The sequence below is a fragment of the Balaenoptera ricei genome, chromosome 4, assembly GCF_028023285.1.
Source record: "Balaenoptera ricei isolate mBalRic1 chromosome 4, mBalRic1.hap2, whole genome shotgun sequence".
In the NCBI taxonomy this organism is placed as follows: domain Eukaryota; kingdom Metazoa; phylum Chordata; class Mammalia; order Artiodactyla; family Balaenopteridae; genus Balaenoptera; species Balaenoptera ricei.
In genome coordinates, this window is record NC_082642.1 from 57412640 (window position 1) to 57426344 (window position 13705).

The 13705-nt window shown below is 42.4% G+C and overlaps 1 protein-coding gene across 7 annotated transcripts in view; it reads right to left on the bottom strand.

Moving 5' to 3' along the window:
* Positions 1 to 9414: 9414 nt before the first annotated feature.
* Positions 9415 to 13705, bottom strand: part of B3GALNT1 (beta-1,3-N-acetylgalactosaminyltransferase 1 (globoside blood group)) — a 32366-nt gene continuing 28075 nt past the window's right edge. For all 7 annotated transcript variants that reach the window (XM_059920478.1, XM_059920479.1, XM_059920476.1 and 4 more), the window contains 2 exons: positions 13550 to 13642; positions 9415 to 10811 (listed from right to left, as the gene is read on the bottom strand). In XM_059920478.1, the coding sequence (XP_059776461.1) occupies positions 9782 to 10777 (996 nt within the window). In that variant the 5' untranslated portion in view covers positions 10778 to 10811; positions 13550 to 13642 and the 3' untranslated portion in view covers positions 9415 to 9781. The remainder of the gene's footprint in view (positions 10812 to 13549; positions 13643 to 13705) is intronic.

Genomic DNA, 13705 nt, shown 5'->3' on the forward strand with positions numbered 1-13705 from the left:
ATATATATATATATAATAATAATAATTTCAAAAACAAGAGCAATAGCTAAGAAGGCAATTGAGGAAATTAAATGGAATGCTAGTGACTACTCAGTTAACTCAAAAGAAGGCAAGGAAGGGGCCACAGAGGTGCAAAATGAAAAGTAAGTAACAGGATGGTACACTGAAATCCAATTATATAAAAATTACATTAAATATAAATGGACTAAACACTCCCTCATGAGGAAAGTCTTTTTTTTTTTTTTTTTTAATGCTGCTGAGACAACTAGATATTTACATGAAAGAGAATGAATTTCAAATGCTTTCTCACTCTGAATAAAAATTTAAATTGGAGGGGCTTCCCTGGTGGCGCAGTGGTTGAGAGTCTGCCTGCCAATGCAGGGGACACGGGTTCGAGCCCTGGTCTGGGAGGATCCCACATGCCACGGAGCGGCTGGGCCCATGAGCCACAATTACTGAGCCTGCGCGTCTGGAGCCTGTGCTCCGCAACAGGAGAGGCCGCGATGGTGAGAGGCCCGCGCACCACGATGAAGAGAGGCCCCCACTTGCCACAACTAGAGAAAGCCCTCGCACAGAAACGAAGACCCAACACAGCCATAAATAAATAATTAATTAATTAATTAATTAAAAAAAAATTTTAAATTGGAGATGGATCATATACCTTAATGTAAAACCTAAAACCATAAAGCTTCTAGAAGAAAATATAGGAGAAAATCTCCCCCACCCTGGTGTAGGTAAAGATTTCTTGGGTGGGGCACAAAAAGTATAAACCATAAAAGAAAAACTGGGTAGGAATGTACAATGGTACAAACACTTTTGAGAACTGTTCGGCATTTCATAGTAAACACACGTCTACCCTATGGCCCAGCAGTTCCATTCCTAGGTGTTTACAGAGAGAAATAAAAACATAAATACACACACAAAAACTCATACAAGAATCTTTATAGCAGTCTTATTCATGATAGCCCCAAACTAGAAACAACCCAAATGGATAAACAAATTGCTGTTTACTCATATAATGGAATAATACTCAGCAATAAAAAGAAATTTCTGACACACAAAACAACATGGATTAATGTAAAGTACATTATGTTCAATCAGAGAAGCAAGACTCAAAATGATACCTACTGCATGAATACATTTACATGAAATCCCAAACCGGCAAGACTAAATCTACAGTGATAGAGACCAGGAAGTGGTTGCTCTGTAATGGTGGTGGGGTAGGAGTAGAGATTGATTGGAAAACGGCATTAAGAACCTTCGTGGGATGATGGAAGTGTTCTCTATCTTGTTTTAGGTGATGTTTGTACAGATGTATAAAACTGCCCCAAATCATTGAACTGAGCACTTAAGTTTGTGCATTTTACTGTATGTTAATTATACCTCTATAAAAAAATCTCATTGACAATAGCATCAAAAAATACAAAATACTTAGGAATAAATCTAATGAAATATATGCAAGATTGTTACCTTTTTATAAACTTCAGAATATTGCTGAGAGAAATTAAAGAAAATCTAAATAAATGGAGAGGTAGACCATTCATAAATCAGTAGACTCGATATTGTAAAAACAGCCTTTCCCCCCAGTTTCTATATTTAATGCAATTCTAATCAAAAGCCTAGAAGACTCTTTTATAGAAATTGAAAAGCTGATTCCCAACTTTTCTTGAAAATTCAAAGGTCATGTAATAGTCAAAACAACATTGCAAAAGAATAAAGTTGGAAGACCTATATCATCAGATTTTAAGACTTAGTATAAGGCCAGAGTAATCAAGATAGTATGGCAGTGATGGAAAGGCAGTTACAGAGCAGTGGAACAGAATTAGAGAGTTCAGGGGAAAAAAAAAAAAATCAATACACTTATTGCCCCTTCATTTTTTCCCTTGTTCCTCTTCTTAGAATATACTACTTGCTTCCAGTCTGTCTTCCTGCTGGCGGCCTTTCCAGACTCTGGCCCTGGGGGCGGCAGCAATATTCTCCCCATTGTGCCCTCCACTGTTTACAACCATCCTTTAGAACCAAATGGTGATTTAATGAAATTTCCCAGGTACTGAGCACCTACTTCCTGTGGAGTCCTCCCATCTCCTATTTCAACAAATTCTTGCAAAAGCACTACAAGCCAGACACTCTTATTACCTTCCTGCCATGTGTAAGGCAAATGAGGTTCAGAGAGAAGGGTAATCCAGCTAGTAAGAGGTGGCACTAAGACTTGAACTCAGATCTGTGTGACTCCAAAGCTAATGCTAGTACTTCTCTCAGAGCTAGACTTTTCAAGTCCAGGTCCTGTTAATTCTCCACTCCCAGCATCTTTACCAAAGGATTCTCCAGCTTCTTTTACCTCCTTTAAGGTTGGGAATTTGTTATTTCCTGAAGCATCCTGCTCTACCTATGGATTTCTCTGATCCTATACTAAAATCTCTCTCACTGTCACTCCTCCCACTATCTTGGTCCTGCCTTCCAGAGTCACTCTGGTCAAGACCGTTTTTTCTCTGCCACAAGGCTTCCTCTTCTCCAGGCTGATGGCCCCAGCATCTTTAAATCATCATCTGACTCTGAAGAGAATGAGAATTACTAACCCTCTTCATAGATGAGGAAATGGAGATCCAGAAAAAGCAAAGTACACTCCAGGTAAAGAGCTGAGATGAAGGCAGCTAGGCCAGCATGGGCCTGGGGTGCCTGAGAAACAAAGGGCAGAGTGGAGAAGTCTGGTATGCAAGGCATGGGGCAGAGGTTGAGGGGTGCTGGGCTTCATTTGCAATGTGAAACCATACTCCTGAAGCTACTGGATCCCCCAAATGTCAATCTTACTCCTTTACCCTCCAGGCCCACCTGGTACAGAGGTCAGCCTAGGGTTGGCATCCATAGGAATCCCTGCTGCTTCCTGTGAGGTCTGGTGGAAGGGAAGCCTGCAGAGCCTCAGGCCCACCAGCCTGGCCCTAGGCCGCCATGAAGAAGGGGAACTGGCCCTGGCGAAGGGCTTATCTGAATGTGGGTCTTTTCTGTTTCTGTAAAGTACTTCCCTTCCGTGAGCCCAAGACTCCAGCTCTGAAGCTTTCCTCAGGGATTACAGTCTTAGCCTCACTGACAATCCACCAGAAGTCCAGTGTAAACTGTGGGCTTTCGGTGATAACGATGTGTCACTGTGGCGACAGCCAGTGTAATAAATGTCCTGTCCTGATGGGGAATGTTGATGGTGGGGGAGGGAGTGTGCACATGGGGGCAGAGAGTATATGGGAAATCTCTGTTCCTTCCTTTCAATTTTGCCGTGAACCTAAAACTGCTCTAAAAAATGAAATGTATTTTTTAAAAAAACATCTAATATCAAAATTTCCCAGATTTATATCTCCTAGTTGGGAAAACGATCAGACTGAGACTGCTTAGCCTTAATTCTAAATTCTTTGAGAGGAACTGCAATTGCCCAGTAGTGTCAAGTGGACCAGGTGACTGTCGCCAGGGAACTGGGATCTTAAGATGGGGAGAATCCTCATGGCTTGGGTCACACTGTACTAACCAAGCAGACGGAGTTAGTGGATAAGACATTTCTCAAAAGTAGAAGTTTCTCAAGAAGGAGGTTGTTCAGCAGGCAAAATAATAACTGCCTGTCTACTTGCTTTCAAATTTAAGGCTGAGAAATACAAAATGTAATTTCTTCTTATATAACACTTTTAAAAATTTTACTGTTTTTATGTTAAGGTTCACTAAAGGAGAGAGAAACAATGTGCAAAATTTTTTAGAGATTCATATAAAAAGAGATTCAGTAACAAAGGTGAGGTTGTTACTTTCCTCCTCCTCATGTTCATTGAGCTAAGAGACAGGCTTGATGATCACTTGACCTTTGAACACCAAATTAGTCATTTATGGCTTTTCAACAGTTTTTGTCCTGAAACCTTGAGACACTTCTTTTTTAATAAACTAATTATAGGGCTTCCCTGGTGGCGCAGTGGTTAAGAATCTGCCTGCCAATGCAGGGGACACGGGTTCGAGCCCTGGTCTGGGAAGATCCCACATGCCGCGGAGCGACTAAGCCTGTGAGCCACAACTACTGAGCCTGCGCGTCTGGAGCCTGTGCTCCGCAACAAGAGAGGCCGCGATACTGAGAGGCCCGCGCACCGTGATGAAGAGTGGCCCCCGCTCGCCGCAACTGGAGGAAGCCCTCGCACAGAAATGAAGACCCAACACAGCCAAAAATAAATAAATAAATAAATTGAAAGTAATTATAGCAGCCTCGGGGCACGGAAGAACAGCTAGACCTGGGTGCTCTCCGGTCATTTCATTGTGAATTTACCAAAATCCAGAGATTTTCCAGCTTCTCATTTACAAAGAGGGCAGAGTGAATGGCGTTACCATCAGACTCTGAAACTACTTTGTGCCATGATCGTGACACAAACCTTCTCGGATGATAGGCAGGCAGTAAACCATGAAAGGCAAAGAGATGTGGCCCTGGCTTCTCTTCTCCCAAATGAGAAGACCCGGCTCCACAGGTGAGACAGGTACTGACTGCTCAGGGCTCCCTCCCACGGCCTTCTGTTCCCCGCTCTGCCCCCCGCGGGTGCAACTGCAGACCCGCTACACGACACGGATGGCGGGCACCGACCAGAGAGGAGTGTCCACCGCGTCCCTGTGGGCTGCTCGCAGGCGGGGCACCATCCCCCAGCGGGATCCAAGTCAGAGCCTCAGAGCTCCCGGGTCACGAACCAGCTGTTTTCTCTCTGCCCTGGAGGAGAGTTTGATTCATCTCCTCACACCTCCCCACTCACCATGGGCACAACGGCTCCAGTCAGGGAAACTGTTCTTACGTCCCTGGAGTTAGGTTCCCCCAGCTGTGAGGAACTGACCACCGGACCCACGACATCCAAATGTGTGTGGTTACTTAACACCCAAAGGGTCTAGAAGAATGTGGGCCCAGGCTCACCGCCTCAGCCCACTGCCTTGGCCTTTAGGCTCATGGGATCACCATGCTAGCTGCAGATTCCAGCAGCGTAGGCAGAACATCTTATCAAGGAAAAGGAGGCTTTCTCCTTTTTTTCTTAATGAGGGAGGAACACAGGAGGCCACAGGCAGACATCCCCTGTGAAACAGGAAGGAAGGGGCCAGGGCACAACCTTTAAAAGAATGACAAGAGCCTTTGAAGATATGACATAAACTGGCTAAAACCGACTAGGTCCGAGATGGCAGAAGATCTGACTCCCAGCAGACCTTGAGCCTCATTATGCACTCATTGTAATACACTAGCATACGCTAAATGACACGCCATGACATCTGACGCTGATCATCAAAGGCCAAAAAGTGGGCGGTGGCCCCAATCCTGGAAATCTCCGCCGCTTCCCCAAAATAGGTGGAATAATCCCCCCACTGTAGTCAGCCTATGAAATTCCACGGCCCACAGAAACTAACCTCGGGGCGCTCTCACCTTCTGAGACAGTCCGCATTCCGTCTATGGAGTGTATTTCTCCCACGGCTGCTCTCCCTTTCTGAGTCGACCCCATGCCCTGGGGTTGCTCTCAAGCCTTTTGAGACGGACCACATTCTGCCTATGGAATATGCTCTCTCTCTAAATAAATCCACCTCTTACCTTTCACTTTGTCTCTGAATTCTTTCTGCGATGAGACACAAAGAACCTGAGCTTCAGCAAGTCCTGACACGAAGTGAGCAATTTTAACTAACAGTGGTTCAAGTCCCAATCAGAGTTGTGTGGTTTCACTTGGGGTCCCACTGGCAGGGACTGGTTCACAAGAGTCTGCTGCGGGAAAAAGCGGGAGGGCGCAGAAGGGGCTGGCAGCTCAGCAGTGAGCCAGCCTTTGACCCTGTCCCCCGCCAGCCTTTTCCCACAACACCTTCTGACTCTGCTTTTTACCTTTACCTAAATTTGTTCACATAGTTAAAACATTTATGTTATAAAGGCAATTCATCCTTGTTGTTGAGAATGAAGTAATAAAAGGTACCTTAAAGGGAGCAAAGTCATTGAGAGGCAACTCCTGTTAACATTTTGGTATTTTTCTCCTCCTGCTTGTTTCTGTATGGTTTCTACAGGGAGAAAGGGGGAAGAAGGGGGAGAAGGGGGAAGAGTGTTATTTAAAACCTTCACTGCAGCTGCTGCAGCCTTTTAAGAGAATGATGTTAACTCACCATGAGGGGCCTTGATTTTTTATCTGGGAAATGTCTCAAAGGGGGTTAAGGGGGAAACGTAAGTAGTGCTAACCTCCACCCTCCCTCCCATGTTTTACTCTAAGGGGTGAGAGTAAAACATAAAAAGGGCTAAGTTGGCAGACATTTTAGACATTATTCATTGAAACCTAAAGGAAGGGTAAGGCTTGCAAATGCGAAGAAAGGGTCACATGTGAGGAGAGACTATCTAAGCGCAAGTTTTGTGCTTCCATCACTTACCTTAAATACAGAGCAACGGTATCCATCCTTGTTGGGCCCTCCTTTGACTTTACAAGACCCATGAGTCGGCTCTTCCCTTGGGCACAAATTCTGCCAAGGGACTGCCCACTCAAACTGCCTCTTGGCTTTCGAGGCCCATTTCCCACGCTTGCTTCCATCTCCTACCAACACGTCCATCAACACATGTCACCTGTTTTGACTCCTTAAAGGTTTGGTCCTATATTAACTACACGTGGGATAATCAAGCAGCTAATGGAGACTGTGAGAGGGTTCTAATAGCTCACACAAAATCCAGAGGAGCTGGCTTAATATGAAGATTAATTCCCAGTGGATTAAAAGAACCCCCAAAGACGTCAGATGGGCCTGCCACATTTCTCATACTCACCCTTCCCCTCTCCCTCCATCCTGCAATAATTGCCTACCAGACGCCAAGAGAAAAGAGCTTTATCCCCAACCTCACACTCAGAAATACTGTTATAAATAGCTCAGCTCTGGCCGCTCTTCATCTGGCGAGTCGATGGGAACATGATAATGCCAAGACCATTTAGCATAGAGCTAGGGAAAGATTAAGGAGGGTGAAAGGGCAGCCCTCTCAGGGAAGGGCTCAAAGCACCAGCTCCAAGTGAGCCAGAAAACCTCTGATGCACTGGGGCCAGACTCAGAATCCAGGTCCCTGAGCCCCTTCTCCCTTTCATGCACTAGGTGTGGCAGATTACTGTACCCAACTATTCCTTCCCCACCCTGTAAAAGAACAAAATATTCCTGGCTGCCAAAAAATGACTTGCACTACTTCCTGTGAGACCAAATCCCTGCCCCACCCTGCCACGGACACTGGGCTTGGCATGGGCTTTGCTTTGGTCAGTGGATATAGATGCTAGTGTTTCCACCAGCTTTTTCCTCTCCCTCTACAAGAATGGCACGTTCCAAACAGGCGTTGCCCTTCAGCTGGGACCCTGAGGTGAGAAGATACACACAGTAGCCAAGGCGGGTAACCAGCGGCGTGCGGTGTGGATGAAAAGAACACGTGGCTGTTGTCAACCTCTGAGATCTGGGAGCTGTTCTTGCAGCATAATCTGGCAAAGGCTAACATGCTGGGGTCACAGACTCGATGCTTACAGGCAAGCAAAGTAAATGAGTGAGGCAGAGAGCAGGAAAGGCCATGGGGATGTGGCAGGGCTGTGGATGGCAGAAAAGAAGCAGCCTAAGGTTAGGCTCTGTATTAAACTCTGTTACCAGTTAAAATAAAAGGTGCTATTGATGTGGTTAAACATCAGAGGCCAAGATTTTAATAACACAGCTGACTAATACTACTTGAAAGCAAACATGAAGTTAAAAACAAAAAATATAACGACCCAACCTCAATGTTTTCCATAATCATTTAACTCTTTAGAGATCTCTTAAGCACCAATCTGTAGTTGAAAAGGAACAATCTTCTAAAACTGGCAATTATTACTCACAATTTACTGCTTTTTTTGGTCTCATCTTAAAGTGAGGGGAAGTTATCTTTTATTTTAAAAGTTCTCCCTCTGTAAATTCTTTGACTTAGCTTCCCAAACACCAATATAAAGTTACGCAAATTCGATCAAATCTAATCCTACCACAAAAATACCCACCATCTGTGTCTTAAAGTGACTCCCGGAGGGTGGGTGGTGGTGGTGGGATGAATTGGGGGACTGGGACTGACACGTATACACTAATATGTATAAAATAGATAACTAATAAGAACCTGCTGTATAAAAATAAATAAAATTCAAAAACAAAAAAAAGAAAGTAACTCCCTTATGGATGGGAATTAGCAAGGGCATAGATTGATTCCACAGGGTATTTCATTTAATTGATTTTATTGTAACTGGATCAGGTCTGAGAGGAGGGAAATGGAAATAGCCTTGTTATAAAGAATCAAACATTATAATGGTTCCAATTGAAATTAAGCTTTTCTTATAGGAGAATTATAAATATATGAGTATTACAAGAGCTGACTATATATTTTCAAGTTCATATTTTCTGCCAACAGATTTGATCTTTCGCCATCATGTAATCCAGAAAAAAGGAATCACTTGTCCCATATCAGGCATAATGGGAAATTGCACAATCCCAAGAATACGGGGTGGGGGGGGGGGCAAGGAGTGCTCCTCTTGGACCAACTAGCAGGTCAAAGCTGACCTACATCACCACTCCTATGAAAAAACGTGCTTCTCCATGACATGGAAATCAGACTTGATTTTAGACCACATAATAGGGCTTGCCTCTTGATGTGAAACTAATAACAATAGCAGCAGTGGGTTTTTTTTTTTTTCCTTTTTATTCTCAAACTGATTGTTAATGAGAAAAAAACACGGAGCCGTTAACAATGCAACTTGAATCTTTAGTCTTCTCTTTCCAGCTCAAGCACTGAAATATGACACTCCTTTCATAATATTCTGGCCATCACGTTCTCTCTTTTCTTTTTGGCTTCAGAGTCCTTTCCAAAAGGAAACATGCTGCCTGGCATTCTACATTACTCCTAATTTCCAGGTGGAACAATGAGACAGATGAAGTGACATCTAAAAACACCAGGGATTATATTTTTAAAAACAAGACAATAATTCAGATCTTCTTGCTTTAATTCTTCTCTATATTACCACGAAGAAATATTTATCAAAGTTCAAGAGATTACTGATATGCAATAATGAACAATATCTACACATTAATGGAGCTATTCATAATAAACTCATCAGTGAAGTAACTGGAAAAGAAGTTTAAATATAGAGTGATTTTTCACTATTCTGTTTATACAATACTGAAACAACCATAACATTCAAACACCCATAAAAGTGCAAAACTTTAAGTAATATTAAATAATAATTGATAACTGAAATACTGCAACATCCTGAAGTACCTTCCGAATGACCAAAAAGAGATGAAATTTTGTTCAGTATAACTTCAGTTGTTTTACACAGAACTATATATTTAAAAAAACTGTAATCCATGTAAGATATACACAAAACCCTGAACTGACTAGATTGTTCAATGAATAATACTCCACACTGCTTTGTTGTTATGGACAAATGAGTTTATAATTCAATGAAACCCACTTAAGAAGTTTTAATCTACAGAATGACATGTTCAAATTGTTTGGTCCTATGAGTTTTATGAACAAAAACCTCCCATTCCTTTGTAAGATGTTTAATTCCTCTGAATATCATCTTTAAAAGGCCTGACTTGATTGTTGTCAAAATAAACCACAGGTCAAGTACAACCCTCCAGTCTCCAGCCTATAGCCTCTTCATGAGTTTCAGTTCCGTGTAAGCCACACAGTGACCTTCCCATGAGTTTTCCATTGGAGATTTCATAGTCTAACTTTAACGTTTTCCACAAAGTATCCCTCCCTTCTCTAGGCTTTGGGTAGAATGTCAAATTAATAATGGCATGTGGTGTTCCTTAGCATAACCTGCCAAAATGTGATAATTTCCTTGGAAGAAAAGCCATGGGCTGCAATCACGCGTCTGAGCTGACAGACATCCAAATGGATCCTATATAAAAAGAAAAGGTTGGTGTCTTCCGGAATATGAATGTCCACTTTTAATAAATTCAAACAGATCCCAACATAAACATCTTCAAACTTGATGGGTTTTACGTGACTCATCAGTTCATAGATTCTTGGCACCAAATCTCTGGACATTATATAACCCAACCCACTGCAGTAGGGAGGAAACACCTTGAAGGGATACTCCTGGTATGAAATATGGGTTTTTTGGTAAAATCCTCTATAAGAATAATTATCAATTAGAGGATAACCTGTGAAAAACTTCTCTGAGTGGTTTAAATTTAAAAGATACTTCACTAAATTGCCAGTATTGATGAAAACGTCAGTGTCTGTCTTCATGATGTACCTGGCGTTGGGGCAAAACTCAGTTACCCACCTAAATGCCATAATTGTTTTCAAGGTCAGGTTATTGTACGTGTCTAAAAAATCTTGTCGTATTATGTCGCCATAAAGGAGGTGTTCATCCTCTAAGGATAATGCTAACACTTTGTCTTCCCTTTCAGCCTGTTGGCCTAATAAGAAAAATGTAAGAACCTCATATCCCCACCAAGACTTCTTTTCACCCCAAGTAACTCTAATGGCCTGTCTGGCTTTCACATCTGAGGGGTGTGAGGTCACCAGGATGACCAGAAATGGGTTTTGGTGAGAGCAGTTCGAATGCTCTCGAAGTGTGAAGCGGAAGTCTTGTCTGTAAATGGGCTCATACTCATAGAAGTACATCAAGTTCACGCGTTCTACCACATTGTAGTGGGGAAGACTGAGGTACCACATCACCAGGAAGCTCAGGACCGACAGCAGCAGGAGGCTCCATTTCAGGGATCTCAGTGACATCCTACCCGGAAGGGTGGTCAGGAGTGCCGGGGCCATTCACAGCAACTCAGGAGCACGCGAGCCTCGGGTTCTGGAAGAGTTATCAAAGACCTGCTTAGTATGCCACCACCCAAAACACATTTTCAAATGATACCTGATCATCTACTTAAGGAAAAAGAGTTGGGAGAACAAAAGCTCCAAAGCAAAACCAAAAATCCTGACCTGAATCTACTTAACTTCATTTAACTAGAAGCAAACGGATACCAACAACCAAAAGTATATTTCAGCTTTTTACATCAAGACCAATGTTAAAAACATACCCTTAATTATTTGAGGAAAATTAATACTTCTTGTTTGACATAACTGTTGAAATATTTCTTTACTTCTTTTTCATAATGGTAAAGAAGAGAAGCAGTTTGCTTTAGTTTTTACTGTAGATGTATTTTGTAATCCCCCCATTACTCATCTTTTTCTGTCCCTCTGGATATCCAGAATAAAATCATTAATGCAAAGAGATATTATCAGCAACAAAATCATTAATGCAAAGAGATATTATCAGCAACATGTCCAAATAAACCAAGGGTCTTTCTCAGCTGTGTGATCTGATGTGAATTCTAGCAAATCAGGAGTAAGAAAAAAACCCAATAGCTACAATTATTCATGGTGACCTGCTTGATATGGGATGAGATAAAGGTGGAGATGCTTCCCCCGAAAGGTGAGGCCTCTAAACACAAGAACAATAACCATCTCCGGAGTTTTCAAATGCACAAGACTATGAAACAGCTTTTACCTGCCCAAAATACCACCCCAGCCCCCTTTCTACCTCACTAGCTGAACTCAATGCTCAGTTTGGACAGCAAGTGCTTAAATTAAAGGCCTGCCCATAGTATGAGTTTTTGTGTGTTTCCCATTCTAATCCCACTCCAATCTAATCTAATCTAACTTCCCTGTTCAGAAATCCTGCACCAGATCAGAATCATGGGATGGAACCTCCTAGAACACTTGCTTTTACACGGAACTTCTAGCTGAGACAAAAAAACTGAGCTAGGAGACACAGCGCATTCACAGTCGCAGCCTCAGCTCTGCTTTGGATCCCAAGGATAAGGTTGGTTTACAATTCGGGATCCCACAGGGCTTTCCTGGTGCCATGATCATGGGCCTCAGTCCAAAGACATTCATGTACTAAGTGTTTACTAGAACTTCAACATCCACAGACTGCACCAGGCACTAAAGAGGCCAAAGGAAGAAGGAAATGGGAGGAGTACAAATCCCAAGGCAACAAGTAAACATGTCACAGCAATGTGGTACAGACTGTTTACGTCAAATGCTAAGGAACTTCAGAATGAGGGACAGATCAAACAACATGAGGGGCAGGCTGAGGAAGCTTCTGACCGTGCCCTTTCACCCACAATCAACTGGGGGAGAGATCCTGGGAACCCAGAATTTGCTATGGAGGGCGCACATTAATGTCATTATATGGAAAGGCTGGTCTACCAAGGGTTCTACCTTGGGGCAATCTCAGGTCTTTGGACACACAGTTCTTCTGCCTCTTAATACATATAAAAATGACAGGATCTCAAGACTCTTTGTCCTTTCCCTCTGGCCATATCTTACCTGCCCTGATTACTTCTTGCTACAATATCCTTTCCTACCTCTAATGTTTTTTATATTTTAAGTCACACAGTACAATGTTTCGGCAAACTCTCTAGTTCGGTTTCATGTATATGTGTCTTGCCTTTCCACTTATACTCTATGACCTTGTCGGAAAGAACATTTTTCTTTTGACAAGAGTCAAAGTACAAGACAGAGACCTACAGCAAGAGTGCAATGAACACTGACCTGTCTGATATGCTATTTCTATTTGTATAAACATAAAATGTAGGTCTAACCATCCCACCCCCATCCTCCTTTCTCCCCCTTGCTAGCCTTACACAGCTAGCTCCCAGAAAAACCTGAAACAGAATAGACCTAGAACGAGAATTATGGAAGGAATTAATATCTTCTTACACTTTCTCCTCACCTGGCTACTAGACACAGCACAACCCTACGGAGCTCCATCTAATCTCAGCCATCGATGACCTGTGCATTTATTACAACTGTTATCAAATGGCAGTTTTACGTCTCATTCTAACAAATCGGCACATTATAACAAATTTCGGACAAATGGAAGGAAAGCATCCTGAGTAAGGGGCTTCATGTATAACTGCACACAGGCAATGGAGGCCTGGCTACTCTTCAATAATGGGAAGAACTCAAAAACAGCAAATCTTATTATAAAAGTTATCCTATATGCATTCTACAAGCCACAGTTCATAAATGTGAAATTGTGTCTGCAGTTATGATGTCTACTGCTTACGGGCCTACGAAGAAAATAAAGTAGCAGCAAAAAGAAGAGGAACTATCTATTCCAAAAGTGGGGGAAGGTCTTTCAAGGATTGGCTGGAACAGACTTCAGGTTACCCACAACACAGGTGGCTCCAAAGGCAGAGACCAGAGCCCACACCTAGCTCTATCCTTTGCCAACCAGGGAGAGGTATGGGTATGTTATTTACCTCTGGAAGCCTCAGTTTCCTCATCTCTACAGAATGAAGATGTTAATACAGTGTGAATTAGTGACAGCGTGTGTAAAGCACAGATGGCCTGTGTCAGGTATGCAACAAACAGAGGCTGTCATCATGAGCCGTGTTCCACCCTTTGCAGCTATTCCATCCTGTTTATGTTCACTAAATTGATTTTTATTGTCAAAAGGGATTATCCTAAAGAAATAATCTTGATGAATTCTTCTTACTTGATGAATGTTTCAAAGCGTAAACAGATTTTATTTCTTACCTTCTTGATTTATTTCTTCTAAGTGAAAGACCTTCAATTTCATCAACTGAACATTCAGTAGCAAGTAGTAGTCAAAAATAGTGCTTGAAATTTCTGTAAGATATATAAGAAATTTAACAGCATCTACTTATGGGTCAGGGAATTAGACGTCAAAGA